Genomic DNA, 12556 nt, shown 5'->3' with positions numbered 1-12556 from the left:
TTTATCTGCTGCTCCTTACGTAGCCTTGTCGGCTCTTCCTAAATTTTGTAATTAGAATATACAGGGATGAGGAGGGTGACTATGGAGTTTCCCAGTTATTTTAACTGGGAAACTTTACCATTTGGGGCAACAGCTGGGTACTGTTCCAAAGGAAAATTTCATTGACCACATGCCAACTATTTGGGCTGCAGGAGAAAAAAACGTCACGGTCCATCCCTGTCCTTTGCACTAGATCAAGCCTAGTGCTCAACCAGTGCCAGAGGAACAAAAAGACAGATGTGTGATACACATGCAAGAATGACATAGAACAAACTTCCTAAGAACAAAGAGACTCTTCCGACTAGGCCTGAACATCCTTGGTCACAAACTGTCACCCAGGTACTAAACACAGTATAATTGAAACTGGAGGATTTAACAAAGACCAGAATGGAAAGCAATACGGCTTTAAAGGGACTGCAGAGGGGCGCCTGGGTGGCTCAGTGGGTTAAAACCTCTGTTTTCGGCTCAGGTCATGATCCCAGGGTCCTGGGATCGAGCCCTGCATCGGGCTCTCTGCTCAGCGGGGTGCCTCCCCCCCCCACTTGTGATCTCTGTCAAACAAATACATAAAATATTTTTAAATAAATAAATAAATAAATAAATAATGGGAGTGCAGAAAGTTTTTTTCCTAACAACATGAATGCTAGATTACTGAAGTTTCTTTGATTCTTTTTTATTTTATTTAAAATTTTTATTTATTTATTTGACAGAGATCACAAGTAGGCAGAGGCACGTAGAGAGGAAGGGAAGCAGGCTCCCTGCTGAGCAGAGAGCCCAATGAGGGGCTCGATCCCAGGACCCTGGGACCATGACCTGAGCCAAAGGCAGAGGCCTCAACCCACGAGCCACCCAGGTGCCCCAGTTTCTTTGATTCTTATTCCTACTTTATGCCTGAGGATCTTTCCCCAACCCACTAGGATGACTGCTGGTATTTCAAGTAGTAGCTGACGTCTTTTGGCAAAAATATTAACTGCTGGCAGCCAAGACATGGAATAGACATGACACTGTCATTAGAAACCACTGGACTACTTTACTGCCAGAACACAGGAATCTCCCAGGCAAAAACCAAGCTAAGGACCTGGAACAAGACACTGGACGAACGCTGCCCTCAAATGCTAACAGTAACCACACATCAGACTGGATTTAAGAAAGGAGAATGGTCAAATGTTCATGACTAAGAGGACTGGTTTGGAAAACAAGGAAAGGCTAAATAAATGGAACTAACTTGAACTATTCATTCTTTCAAAAGCTACAGATGACCTGGAGCACCTGGATAGCTCAGCAGGTTAAATGTCCCACTCTTGATTTTGGCTCAAGTCATGATCTCAGGGTAATGAGATTAAGCCCCAAAACCCAACTCTGCACTGAGCATGGAGCCTGGTTGGGATTCTCTCTCTCTGCATCAGCACCCCTCCCTCCCAGTTCGCTTACACACACACTCTCTCTCTCAAAAAAAAACTACAGGTGATCTTTGAACAACACAGAGATTAAAGGCACCAACCAACTCCCCATATCCCCAGCAGTCCCAAATCCTCAGATAATTTTTGACTCCCCAAAACTTAACTACTAATAACTACTGTTGACTGAAGCCTTACTGATGACATAGTCTATTAATATATATTTTGTATGTTATATGTATTATATATTACATTCTTATAATAAAGTAAGCTTTAGAAAAAAATGTGATTAAGAAAATCATAAGGGGGGCGCCTGGGTGGCTCAGTGGGTTAAGCCGCTGCCTTCGGCTCAGGTCATGATCTCAGGGTCCTGGGATCGAGTCCCGCATCAGGCTCTCTGCTCAGCAGGGAGCCTGCTTCCTCCTCTCTCTCTCTCTGCCTGCCTCTCTGCCTACTTGTGATCTCTGTGTATCAAATAAATAAATAAAATATTTTAAAAAAAAAAAAATCATAAGGGGGTGCCTGGGTGGCTCAGTGGGTTAAGCCTCTGCCTTCAGCTCAGGTCATGATCTCGGGGTCCTGGAATAGAGCCCTGCATCGGGCTCTCTGCTCAGCAGGGAGCCTGCTTCCCCCTCTCTCTCTGCCTGCCTCTCTGCCTACTTGTGATCTCTGTCATAAATAAATAAAATCTTTAACAAAGAAAAATCATAAGAAAAATACATTTACGGTACTGTACCATAAAAAAATCCCCGTATCGGGGTACCTGGGTGGCTCAGTGGGTTAAAGCCTCTGCCTTCGGCTTGGGTCATGATCCCAGGATCCTGGGATCGAGCCCCACATCAGGCTCTCTGCTCCGCAGGGAGCCTGCTTTCTCCTCTCTCTCTGCCTGCCTCTCTGCTTACTTGTGATCTCTGTCAAATAAATAAATAAAATATTTTTTTAAAAATCCCCGTATCAATGGACCCACACAGTTCAAACCTATGTTGTTCAGGGTCAACTGCATTTGAGCACCTACTTTGCACCAAGCCAACTCTAGGCACTGGGGATACAGCAATGAACAAGACCCAGCCTCTGCCCTCATGAAGCTTACTATCCACCCCAAAAATCAAGTGAACAAATATGCAGGGAAGAATTGCCTGAGTCAGGGCCTTCTTGTCAAGACAGCAGTAGAGGGGCGCCTGGGTGGCTCAGTGGGTTGGGCCGCTGCCTTCGGCTCAGGTCATGTTCTCAGGTTCCTGGGATTGAGTCCCACATTGGGCTCTCTGCTCAGCAGGGAACCTGCTTCCCTCTCTCTCTCTCTTTCTGCCTGCCTCTCTGTCTACTGTGATCTCTGTCAAATAAATAAATAAAATCTTTAAAAAAAAAAAAATAGCAGTAGAGAGCAGTGCACGAGTAAAGCAAGGGTCAGACTGTGATGGACTTGGCAGGCCTGCATTAAAAAGTCTAGACTTTATTCTAAGTCAAATTAGAAATCATCAAAGAATTTTAAAAACGGGTAACAGGATCTGAGATATTTTTTAAAGATGACTCTGCCTGTTACATAGAGAATAGATGGAATTAGAAGAAGGGAGACCAGTTAAGGAGAGATATTACAAAAGCCTAGGCCAGAGCCAATTGAAGCCTGAGCAAGTTTGGCTTGAACTAGTTTCAACGATAAACTATTCAGTTAGACATATTGTGTTAAGAGCCACCAGATTCAGGGAGCCTGGGTGCCTCAGTGGGTTAAGCCTCTGCCTTAGGCTCAGGTCATGATCTCAGGGTCCTGGGATCGAGACCCACCTCTGCTCAGCAGGGAGCCTGCTTCCTGCCGCCCCCCCCCCCCACTTGTGATCTCTCTCTCTGTCAAATAAACAAAATCTTTAAAAAAAAAAAAAAGCCATCAGATTCATCTAAAAAGAGGGTAAAAGTTCCACTTTCTTAATGATTTTGACCAGTAAAGACAAACATATCTCAATTTAAAAACAAGACTTCACTAAAACTAGATCTTGTGTACTTTTTTTTTTTTTTTTTTAATTTGACAGACAGAGATCACAAGCAGGCAGAGAGGCAGGCAGAGAGAGAAGGAAGCAGGCTTCCTGCTGAGCAGAGAGCCCGATGCGGGGCTCCATCCCAGGACCCTGGGATCATGACCTGAGCTGAAAGCATAGGCTTTAACCCACTGAGCCACCCAGGCGCCCCAGATCTTGTGTACTTTTAATGTAGCTACATGATTTAGACAAAAGGCCATTGAGGTTCTTGCTAATTTTATTGCAAAAAAGACAACTGTTAAGCATAGTTATACAAATCTAGCTAAATACAAATGCTGGCCAAAGAATCTGAGCATGAAAAATCATAACCTGAAGAACTAAGTTTTGCGTGGTTGTATTTTTAATGATTTAAAAATTTTGTTTTGTTTAAAGAATGGCAACTGACTTTTAACGTGGCCTGAATGGACCTTATAATGTTCAATATTATTAAGATAAGGTGCAGAGGGGTGCCTGGGTGGCTCAGTGGATTAAGCCTCTGCCTTCAGCTCAGGTCATGATCTCAGGGTCCTGGGATAAGCCCTGCATTGGGCTCTCTGCTCAGCGGGGAGCCTGCTTGCCTCTCTGCCTACTTGTGATCTCTATCAAATAAATAAATAAAAATCTTTAAAAAAAATAAAAGATAAGGTACAGATATTTAAAACACTTTGGATTTCTCCGCAAATAAATACCTTAAAATTTATAGACAATCTAAATTCTTTGACCTGAGAACTAAAGAGACAGTAAGCAATTAGTAGGCATTTAAGCCTGGATGGATCAGAATCCAGGTTCTGGATGGGCCAAGAAAAGATTCATTTCATCTCCAGAGTACAGGATAGGTTCAGCCAACAGAATGTTGAAACCATTTACAACTCTTTGGGACCTTCAGTGAATGAAGCTGCTGCTGTGTGGTTCAGGGACAGTAACAGCAGTAAAATGTACTGAAGCGACAGAGAAGGAACAGACTTTACAACAATATCAGAGTTGAAGCTCCTCCCCCCCCCCATTCCCCTTAACCATCTTAAAAGGACAACTAAATTACTACCACTTTTACCTTAAAAAGTGGGCTTCCTGATAAATCCATGTGTTAGACCAGTTTATATTTTTGTATTTATTAAAATAGTCTTGGTCACATTTATATTTACTCAGCATTTAAGGTGGTATTTGACAGCTAGGTTAATAGCTGTCAAATATTTACATTAAATCCTGTAATGCTTCAAACATTCCCCCCCAAAATATCACCTTTTAATTTAATTAAAATTACATATTTCATATTAAGTCAAATTCTGAAGTTTTTTTTTTTTAATTTTATTTATTTATTGGACAGAGATCACAAGTAGGCAGAAAGGCAGGCAGAGAGAGAGGAGAAAGCAGGCTCCCTGCTGAGCAGAGAGCCCGACTCGGGGCTCAATCCCAGGACCCTGGGATCATGACCTGAGCCAAAGGCAGAGGCTTTAATCCACTGAGCCACCCACGTGCCCCTAATTCTGAAGTTTTAAATGGGAAAAAAAATTATACATATGGTAACTTGCCTAAAGCTTTTGGTACAAACCTTTTCAAGAAAAATCTCTTTCTTGAAAACTAAAGCTGTCTTTTAGGTCAGGTTCTCCCTGTGACCAAAAAACTCATGCATGCACACTTTTCTTAACTCTCCTATTTGCTTTCATACCTGCAGAACATGGCTTTTAATTTTTTTAACAAATTTTGAGTTCTTTTTATGTATTTCTAAATAATACTGTAAACACTTTCTTTTAAATGCCCTAAGGCCGGACAATATATCTTACATACATATAGCATTTCTACTGAGATGTTTTACAGACTAATTATTTGTAATTGCTTCCCATATTCCAAAATAAAACCAAAACATAGGGTTTTTTCTTTCAGAAAATTAGTATTACAATTACTGTACTATAAAGCTATTTTATGACACAGTTAAGGATCAGCTTTTTAAGTGGCTCATCCACTCACCTTCCCTATGTTATTCCAAATGCATCAGGTATGAATCATACGTTAAGTAACACCCTCCTGAACTTTGTCAAGGAAATCCATGCAAAATTCAGATTAAGATATAGTTACAAATAAAGACTAAATTTCACAATGGCAAACCAAAAAGTAAACTGTTATCAGGCCAAGCTTTCTTCCAAATTCTGATTTTAAAGACTTCTCCAAACAGCAGGTGAACAGAGATTTCAATGACTATCAAAGAACACTCCAGGAGAGGGTAAAAATGTGTTAGCTTTCTTCCTTGGGAGTGCACCACAGTGACCTGGAGAAGCTACTCTAGGATGAAATGGGGTTTGAAACAGAATGCTTCAAAAACATCAATGGCAGAGCATTAACTAATGTACAAACAAGCAATTCAGTCCTCCCAGCCCACTTTCCTATTTTAGTCCTACCAAATGAGTCATGTAACTAGCCAACTGCTATCAAGAAGTCCCTGTTGTTCTGTCCCCAAGTCAGTGAACGGAAGGCCTTTCTCCTTTATTTTATCGTCAAAAGGTGAAATCTAAGAATTTCTAGGGGGTCTTATGTGTATGTGTCAGTTTGGGTCTCCTGTGTGCCTGTTACTTACAAATTACCAAGTAGCTATCCAATAAATACTGTTTAAGGGGGGGAGGGGAAGGGAGAGGGGACGACTAGGCTTTTTGGTGACAATAATTCTCTCAACTAAAGGAGCCTCCCCAAATAATTATTCATTCACTGAGCGCTTGTGTACCTTGAAGTTGAGAGTAAATTTGTGGGGGGGAATATCGAGGATAGCGGGAGTTATTCCAATGCAAAGTGCAAGGAACGCCGAAAACGCTCCATACCTTGAGGTCAATGTCTAGAGGGTGAGAAGATTGCGAGCATCAAACAAAACAAACAAAACAACAAAAAAACAAAACAAAACCAAAAAAAAACCCCAAAACCCAGAACCCTGACCTTGCCGGCAAGTCGAACAGTTCTGCACCCCTCCCCCTAGCTTCCCCGGGAGCCGGTTCACGCTATCCCAATTGGTCAGCCGGCCTCTATCAGCACCTGCCTGGCAGTGACAAGCGAATCTCCACGGAAGACAAGAGGCTCTGAAAAGGAAGCGGCCTCGGAAACGCTTTGAGGCCCAGGAGGAAAGGATTCCAAGCGGAAAAGGAGGAGAGGACCTTCGGAGGGATGAGGCCGGCGGTCAGAGACTCGTGGGGACAAGGCTGGCGAGGACGACTGGGGGTCAGGAGCGGGAGGTGTTAGGAGGGCCCGGGTGAGCCGAGAGGTTGAGGGCCGCCTGCGGGCCGCGGGAAGGGGAGCGCTCAGGGGCTGGGAGGCCCGAGCGCGCGGAGAGGGGCGAGCAGGCCCGGGGCGGCTGGGGTTGCGAGGGCCCGGGGCGAGCGGACTCACGTTCTCCCACCAGCAGGATCCGCACGTCTTTCTTCATGTCGGCGGCTCGCAGGGGCCGGGCTCGGCCCGCACGCATGGAGCGGACACCTCTCGCCGGGAGCGCCCACCCCGCGGCGCCGCTCTCCCAGCGCTGCGGGTACCGCCTGCCAGCCTCCCCCGCCGCCCCGCCCGATCCTCGGCTGGGGCCCGCCGAGCCGCCTCCTCGGCTGCTTCCCCGCTTGGGAGCCGGGACAGCTCCAGCTCCGCCTCCTCCGGCTCCGCGGGCGGCGGGGCCGACGGGACGCCGCGAGGGACAAGCGCTTTCCGAACGCGAACGCTCTCTGGGCCTGAGCGGCGCCCCCCCGCGTCCGGCCAGCCGCAGCCGCACCTTTCTCCCAGCCCTCGGGTCGGGGGGCCGCGGATACCGCCGGGGACTGGGAATTTGAGCGGCAGATCCGCTAGTCTGACCCCATTTATTTTGCAGAATTGGGGCCGGAGAAGGTACTTGTCCAAGGTCACATAGCGAGAGCCTGGCAGTGACTCAGGACGGGAATATTCTCACCGGGCTATAATCTCCGGGAGGGCAGCGACCTGCCAGGTTTTCAGTAGCGTCATAGGACATAACCCTCAGAAAATCCTTCACTGATGGAAGGGTGACCGGCTCCCGGGATAGAACCTTTTTTACTACCCATAAACCACCACCCTGGTTCCTTTTTGTCTGTGATGCTTACAAAATACAGTTCTAAATAATGACATTCTTCTTTACCTTGTCCTTGTAAAAAGATTCATTTCTTTGTAGCAACCTAAATAACTTTCCTCTGCGCTAAGCCAAACTTAGTTTCTAAACCAAACTAAGCCACTTTCTGTAGTTTCCTTGGAGCAAGGTTTTCTGATGTTTATCTTTAGTTAGGCTTGCTGAACATAATGCTAGACACATAATGACACTGGCTTAGAAACTATTACTGACTTTTCTAATGTTGCCTTACTTCCTCCTGGCCCTCTCCATCTGGAGGAATCTGTCGCTAGATCCCGACTGCTACAACAGCGCTTGGCACACAGTGGGAGAGATAGATAGATAGATAGATAGATAGATAGATAGATACGAAGAAAGAATGAGGAAATACTCTTTGCATAATGTGCCTTTTTTTTTCCTATCTTAAATATTACAAAGTAACTTTTTAGAGGAAATAAAGTGTGCAAAATACAATCCCCTTTTCTCCTAGGAGGAGCTGTGGGGTGTTGGCATAGTGGTTAAGAGCTGCTGATTGGGCGCCTGGGTGGCTCAGTGGGTTAAGCCGCTGCCTTCGGCTCAGGTCATGATCTCAGGGTCCTGGGATCGAGTCCCGCATCGGGCTCTCTGCTCGGCAGGGAGCCTGCTTCCCTCTCTCTCTCTCTGCCTGCCTCTCCATCTACTTGTGATTTCTCTCTGTCAAATAAATAAATAAAATCTTTAAAAAAAAAAAAAAAAAAAAAAAGAGCTGCTGACATGCTCCAGGGGATTGAATCCAGACTCCATTACCTAATTAGGTATGGGATCCCGAGTAAGTGCTTTTACCTCTCCAACCTGTCCATTCCGTAATGTGACAATAATGATAACGATACTTACCTCGCCAGGTGGTTTTGAAGAATAAGTAACATAATACATGTCAAACATTTGGTAAAGTGGGAGGCTCCGTACTTGGTCTGTTGATCTCAGCTACAATTGTTAGAGTGAGTTGAGCTGTGAAGTTATAAGCCACAGGTTTTGAGGCAAATACATTGTTACACTTCCACCAGAGTATTTTGCCTCTTAGTATAATGATGTCCCTAAGGAGTATGGGAGAAGAAGGAAGCCCTTCCAAAAAATACTCTGTAATATAAGGAGGGAGATAGGAGAGATACACTCCCTGCTTGCTGGGAGATAATGAAGTTGTATTCTGGGATGGATGCAAATAAGATGGATGGAAATGTGAAATTCGGGAGTCTTGACGATCAGATCTTGCAGGGGAAAGGATTCCACGATGGTTGAATTGAAAAGACCCCTATAGAGCACCTATTCCAATCTCATTACTCTATAGGTACAAGCAGGACCCAGAGAGATACCCTGACTTGCCAATAGCAGGACAGCTGACACTGAGCTCGGGCTCTGCCATCCTTAGTATGTGACTCTGGGCAAATCACATCACCTGTTGCCTCAGTTTCCTCTCTACCAAATGAAGACTATCATCTCTTCCCAGCCTCTGACCTTATGGAATTGTTTGGAGGAGCCCATGAAAGGATATATATGGAAAAAACTTTTTTTTAAAGATTTTATTTATTTATTTGACAGACAGAGATCACAAGTAGGCAGAGAGGCAGACAGGGAGAGAGGAGGAAGCAGGCTTCCTGCTGAGCAGAGAGCCCGATGCGGGGCTCGATCCCAGGACCCTGAGATCATGACCTGAGCTAAAGGCAGAGGCTTTAGCCCACTGAGCCACCCAGGCACCCCTCACTTATTTTTTTAAGAAAAAGTTTTTTCCCAGGTACCTGGGTGGCTCAGTGGGTTAAAGCCTCTGCCTTTGGCTCAGGCCATGATCCCGGGGTCCTGGGATCGAGCCCCACATCGGGCTCTCTTCTCAGCAGGGAGTATGTTTCCCCCTCTCTCTCTGCCTGCTTCTGATCTCTCTCTCTGTCAAATAAATAAAATCTAAACAAACAACAACAACAACAAAAATCCAGGCTCAAGAGCTGCAGAATAGAGAGACCGAACAACCACTTTTAGTAGGCAACAACTAATTGTTAGTACAAACAGACAAAAGCACTCATTAAAGTGGGGGAGAGGGTGTCTGGGCCTCTTGGACTATGTAAGTTTCTTTTCTTTTTTTTTTTTTTTTTTAAAGAGATCACAAGTAGACAGAGAGGCAGGCAGAGAAAGAGAGGAAGGGAAGTAGGCTCCCCACCGAGCAGAGAGCCTGATGTGGGACTCAATCCCAGGACCCTGAGATCATGACCTGAGCCAAAGGCAGCGGCTTAACCCACTGAGCCATCCAGGTGTCCCTGTAAGTTTCTTTTTACATCCCCTCTCCATCTCCTGATTAGCTACACTTCTGGAGTTTTGGCTGCCTTCACTCCCTTGATATATGCTTCTCAAGACATTAACAGGCATCCATCAGGGATCACTGTGAAGTCCTCCTAGAGACAAAATAGTTCAGGGTTTAAGAGCTGGGACTCTGGGGCGCCTGGGTGGCTCAATGGATTAAAGCCACTGCCTTCGGCTCAGGTCATGATCTCAGTGTCCTGGGATCGAGCCCCGCATCGGGCCCTCTGCTCAGCAGGGAGCCTGCTTCCCCCTCTGTCTCTGCCTGCCTCTCTGCCTACTTGTGATCTCTCTCTCTGTCAAATAAAATAAATAAAATCTTTAAAAAAAAAAAAGAAAAAGAGCTGGGACTCTGGAGTCCGCCTGCCTAGGTCTGAACCTCAGCTTTGCCAGGAACCAGTTGTGCCTCATCAAGCAAATTGCTTAACTTCTCTGTAACTCATCTGCAAAATGGTGATAACACCTCGTGGAATTGTTAATGAAGATTAAATGTGCTAGTGTAGTAGGAAAACACTCATAATAGTGCATGGTATGTAGCAGTGATTTACAAATATTAAATAAATTGTGAAGAAAGTGACTTCCGTACACTTCCCTGAGCCCAAGTGTAGAGCCACATGATGCCACACTGCAGCAAAACACAAGCCAGGGAATGGAGCTGTTGGCAGTGGAATTTACTGTTGGGATATTACAGATTGATTACTGTATATTAAGTATATTGGATAGGCTAAGAAGACAGATTGCAATCTAGAAGGCCCTGATGGAATTTTCCTCCAGAACACTGCTAGGAAGGAGCTCTACCATCACAAGACAAACTTCCTGCCTCCTCACTGTGCAGGGTACATAGGGAGGTCTGAACAAAGTACTTTTGCCAGGAGATAACAGGATCCATCTTTTTTTTTTTTTTTCAGATTTTATTTATTTATTAGACAGGGATCACAAGTAGGCAGAGAGTCAGGCAGGGGTGTGGGGGGAGGGAAGCAGGCTCCCCACTGAGCAGAGACCCCCGATGCAGGGCTCCATCTCAGGACCCTGGGATCATGACCCGAGCCAAAGGCAGAGGCTTAACCCACTGAGCCACCCAGGCGCCCCTAGGATCCATCATTTATGTCTGTCAAAGGAAGAACTTGCCACACAGCCTCTTTCTACATCCCAGGACAGTGAAACACCCAGGGCCATGACATTGGGTGGAACCAAAAGGCTGGCCTCTGATTGGTGAGTTAGCCGCAGTCCTGGGCAGGAGGCCAAGTCACACTCGGGCTGGCATTGGTCCCACTCCTTAGACCCTTTTATCTTTGGCCTCTCACGTTTAAACCCAAAGTAATATTCATTGTCCACTCATACTTCATTTTTGTCTCCGTTCGGTCCAGGAAGACTTCTTCCTTTTCCTGTCAAGCCAGCTCTGGTGGAACGGAAAAGTCCAAAGCCTAGATACAGAGTAAATAGTTAATCTTGCCTTCCAGTGCACTTGCTCTTGGTTCATTGTTCAAACATCCATGTCCTCTGCGTTGTCGCATGGATGGGTCTCTAGAGGACATGGATTCTGTTTGCTTGATTGGGCTTGAAGGTCTGTCACTCAGCACAATTACTTAGTAAAAGACATTTGAAAACTAATCATGTTGAAAGGCAATTTTTCCACATAGGACCCTCATCTGTTAACACAGCATAATTTACAGGGTTGTAGAATCACTATGTTGTACCCTTGAAACTAATATAACATTGTGTGTCAAACTATACTAAAAAAAAAAAAAAATCCTCCACCCTGCAGCATATAAATGCTTTATTTTACAGGTTCTCTTTAGCTTTTGGAAAAAGAATGAATATTTTAAGTATTGAAGTTCTGGATACTTTTTATAACACTCAACAAGATAATAAAAACTGATTTTTGTCTAAAAAAATATCCTCACATATTGATAAGGTTGCATCCAGTTTTCTTTTTAATTTTCTTAAGCTCCTTTCAGATACAGATTGTAAAGCAAAAACCCTCAATTAAGAGATAATTGATAATGAGAAGCCTCGCAGACCATCATCCCCACACATGGTCTGAATTCCCTTAGGGAATGGCTAAGAGCCTGGGTTCTGGAGCCTACATTTCATCTCCAACACTTTGCTAGCTGGGCAAACATTGGGCAAGTTACAGAACCTCTCTGAAAACATAAACGTCATTTGCAAAATGGAGCTATCTCAAGGCTCTTTTTTTTTTTTCCTTTTAAAGATTTTATTTATTTATTTGACAGACAGAGATGGCAAGTAGGCAGAGAGACAGGCAGAGAGAGGGGAAGGGAAGCAGGCTCCCTGGTGAGCAGAGAGCCTGACGCAGGGCTCAATCCCAGGACCCTGGGATCATGACCTGAGCCGAAGGCAGAGGCTTTAACCCACTGAGCCACCCAGGAGCTCCCAGAGGGCTCTTTTGATGATTAAATAAAATCCAGATAAAATACATTTATCACATTCGTTTAACACATAGTTCAGGCTCACATATCACCGTTCACTGCATTTTTTAATTTGGAATTCATTTGCTGACATGTGTCATTTTTCCAAGGGCAAACTGATTAGCCTGCCCACTCAAATTATAAACCCCAAAAGGCAAAAATGCACTTAATATAACATTTAAAAAAAATTTTTAAATATAGGGGCACCTATATTTAATATACCAGAGGAATATTGTGGCTGTGTCGCATTCCTCTGGTAGTCTGCTCTTCCTACCCAATGGTGTT

The 12556-nt window shown here is 44.8% G+C and overlaps 1 protein-coding gene across 7 annotated transcripts in view; it reads right to left on the bottom strand.

Annotated features, from left to right (window-relative positions):
* Window positions 1–7079, bottom strand: part of RHOT1 (ras homolog family member T1) — a 63652-nt gene extending 56573 nt beyond the window's left edge. For 4 of the 7 annotated variants that reach the window (XR_004280478.1, XM_032320271.1, XM_032320276.1 and 1 more), the window contains exon 1: window positions 6809–7001. Coding sequence is in view for 6 of the 7 variants with exons in the window: in XM_032320271.1 (XP_032176162.1) it covers window positions 6809–6884 (76 nt within the window). In the remaining variant the exon portion in view is untranslated. Of the gene's footprint in view, window positions 1–6808 lie in introns of all 7 variants that reach the window. The other 3 variants (XM_032320272.1, XM_032320275.1, XM_032320277.1) reach the window with 3 other exon arrangements.
* Between the last annotated feature and the right edge of the window lie 5477 nt (window positions 7080–12556).

The sequence above is a fragment of the Mustela erminea genome, chromosome 18, assembly GCF_009829155.1.
Source record: "Mustela erminea isolate mMusErm1 chromosome 18, mMusErm1.Pri, whole genome shotgun sequence".
Classification (NCBI taxonomy): domain Eukaryota; kingdom Metazoa; phylum Chordata; class Mammalia; order Carnivora; family Mustelidae; genus Mustela; species Mustela erminea.
Note: the sequence above shows the minus strand (reverse complement) of the source record. Positions and strands in the feature narration are given on the sequence as shown.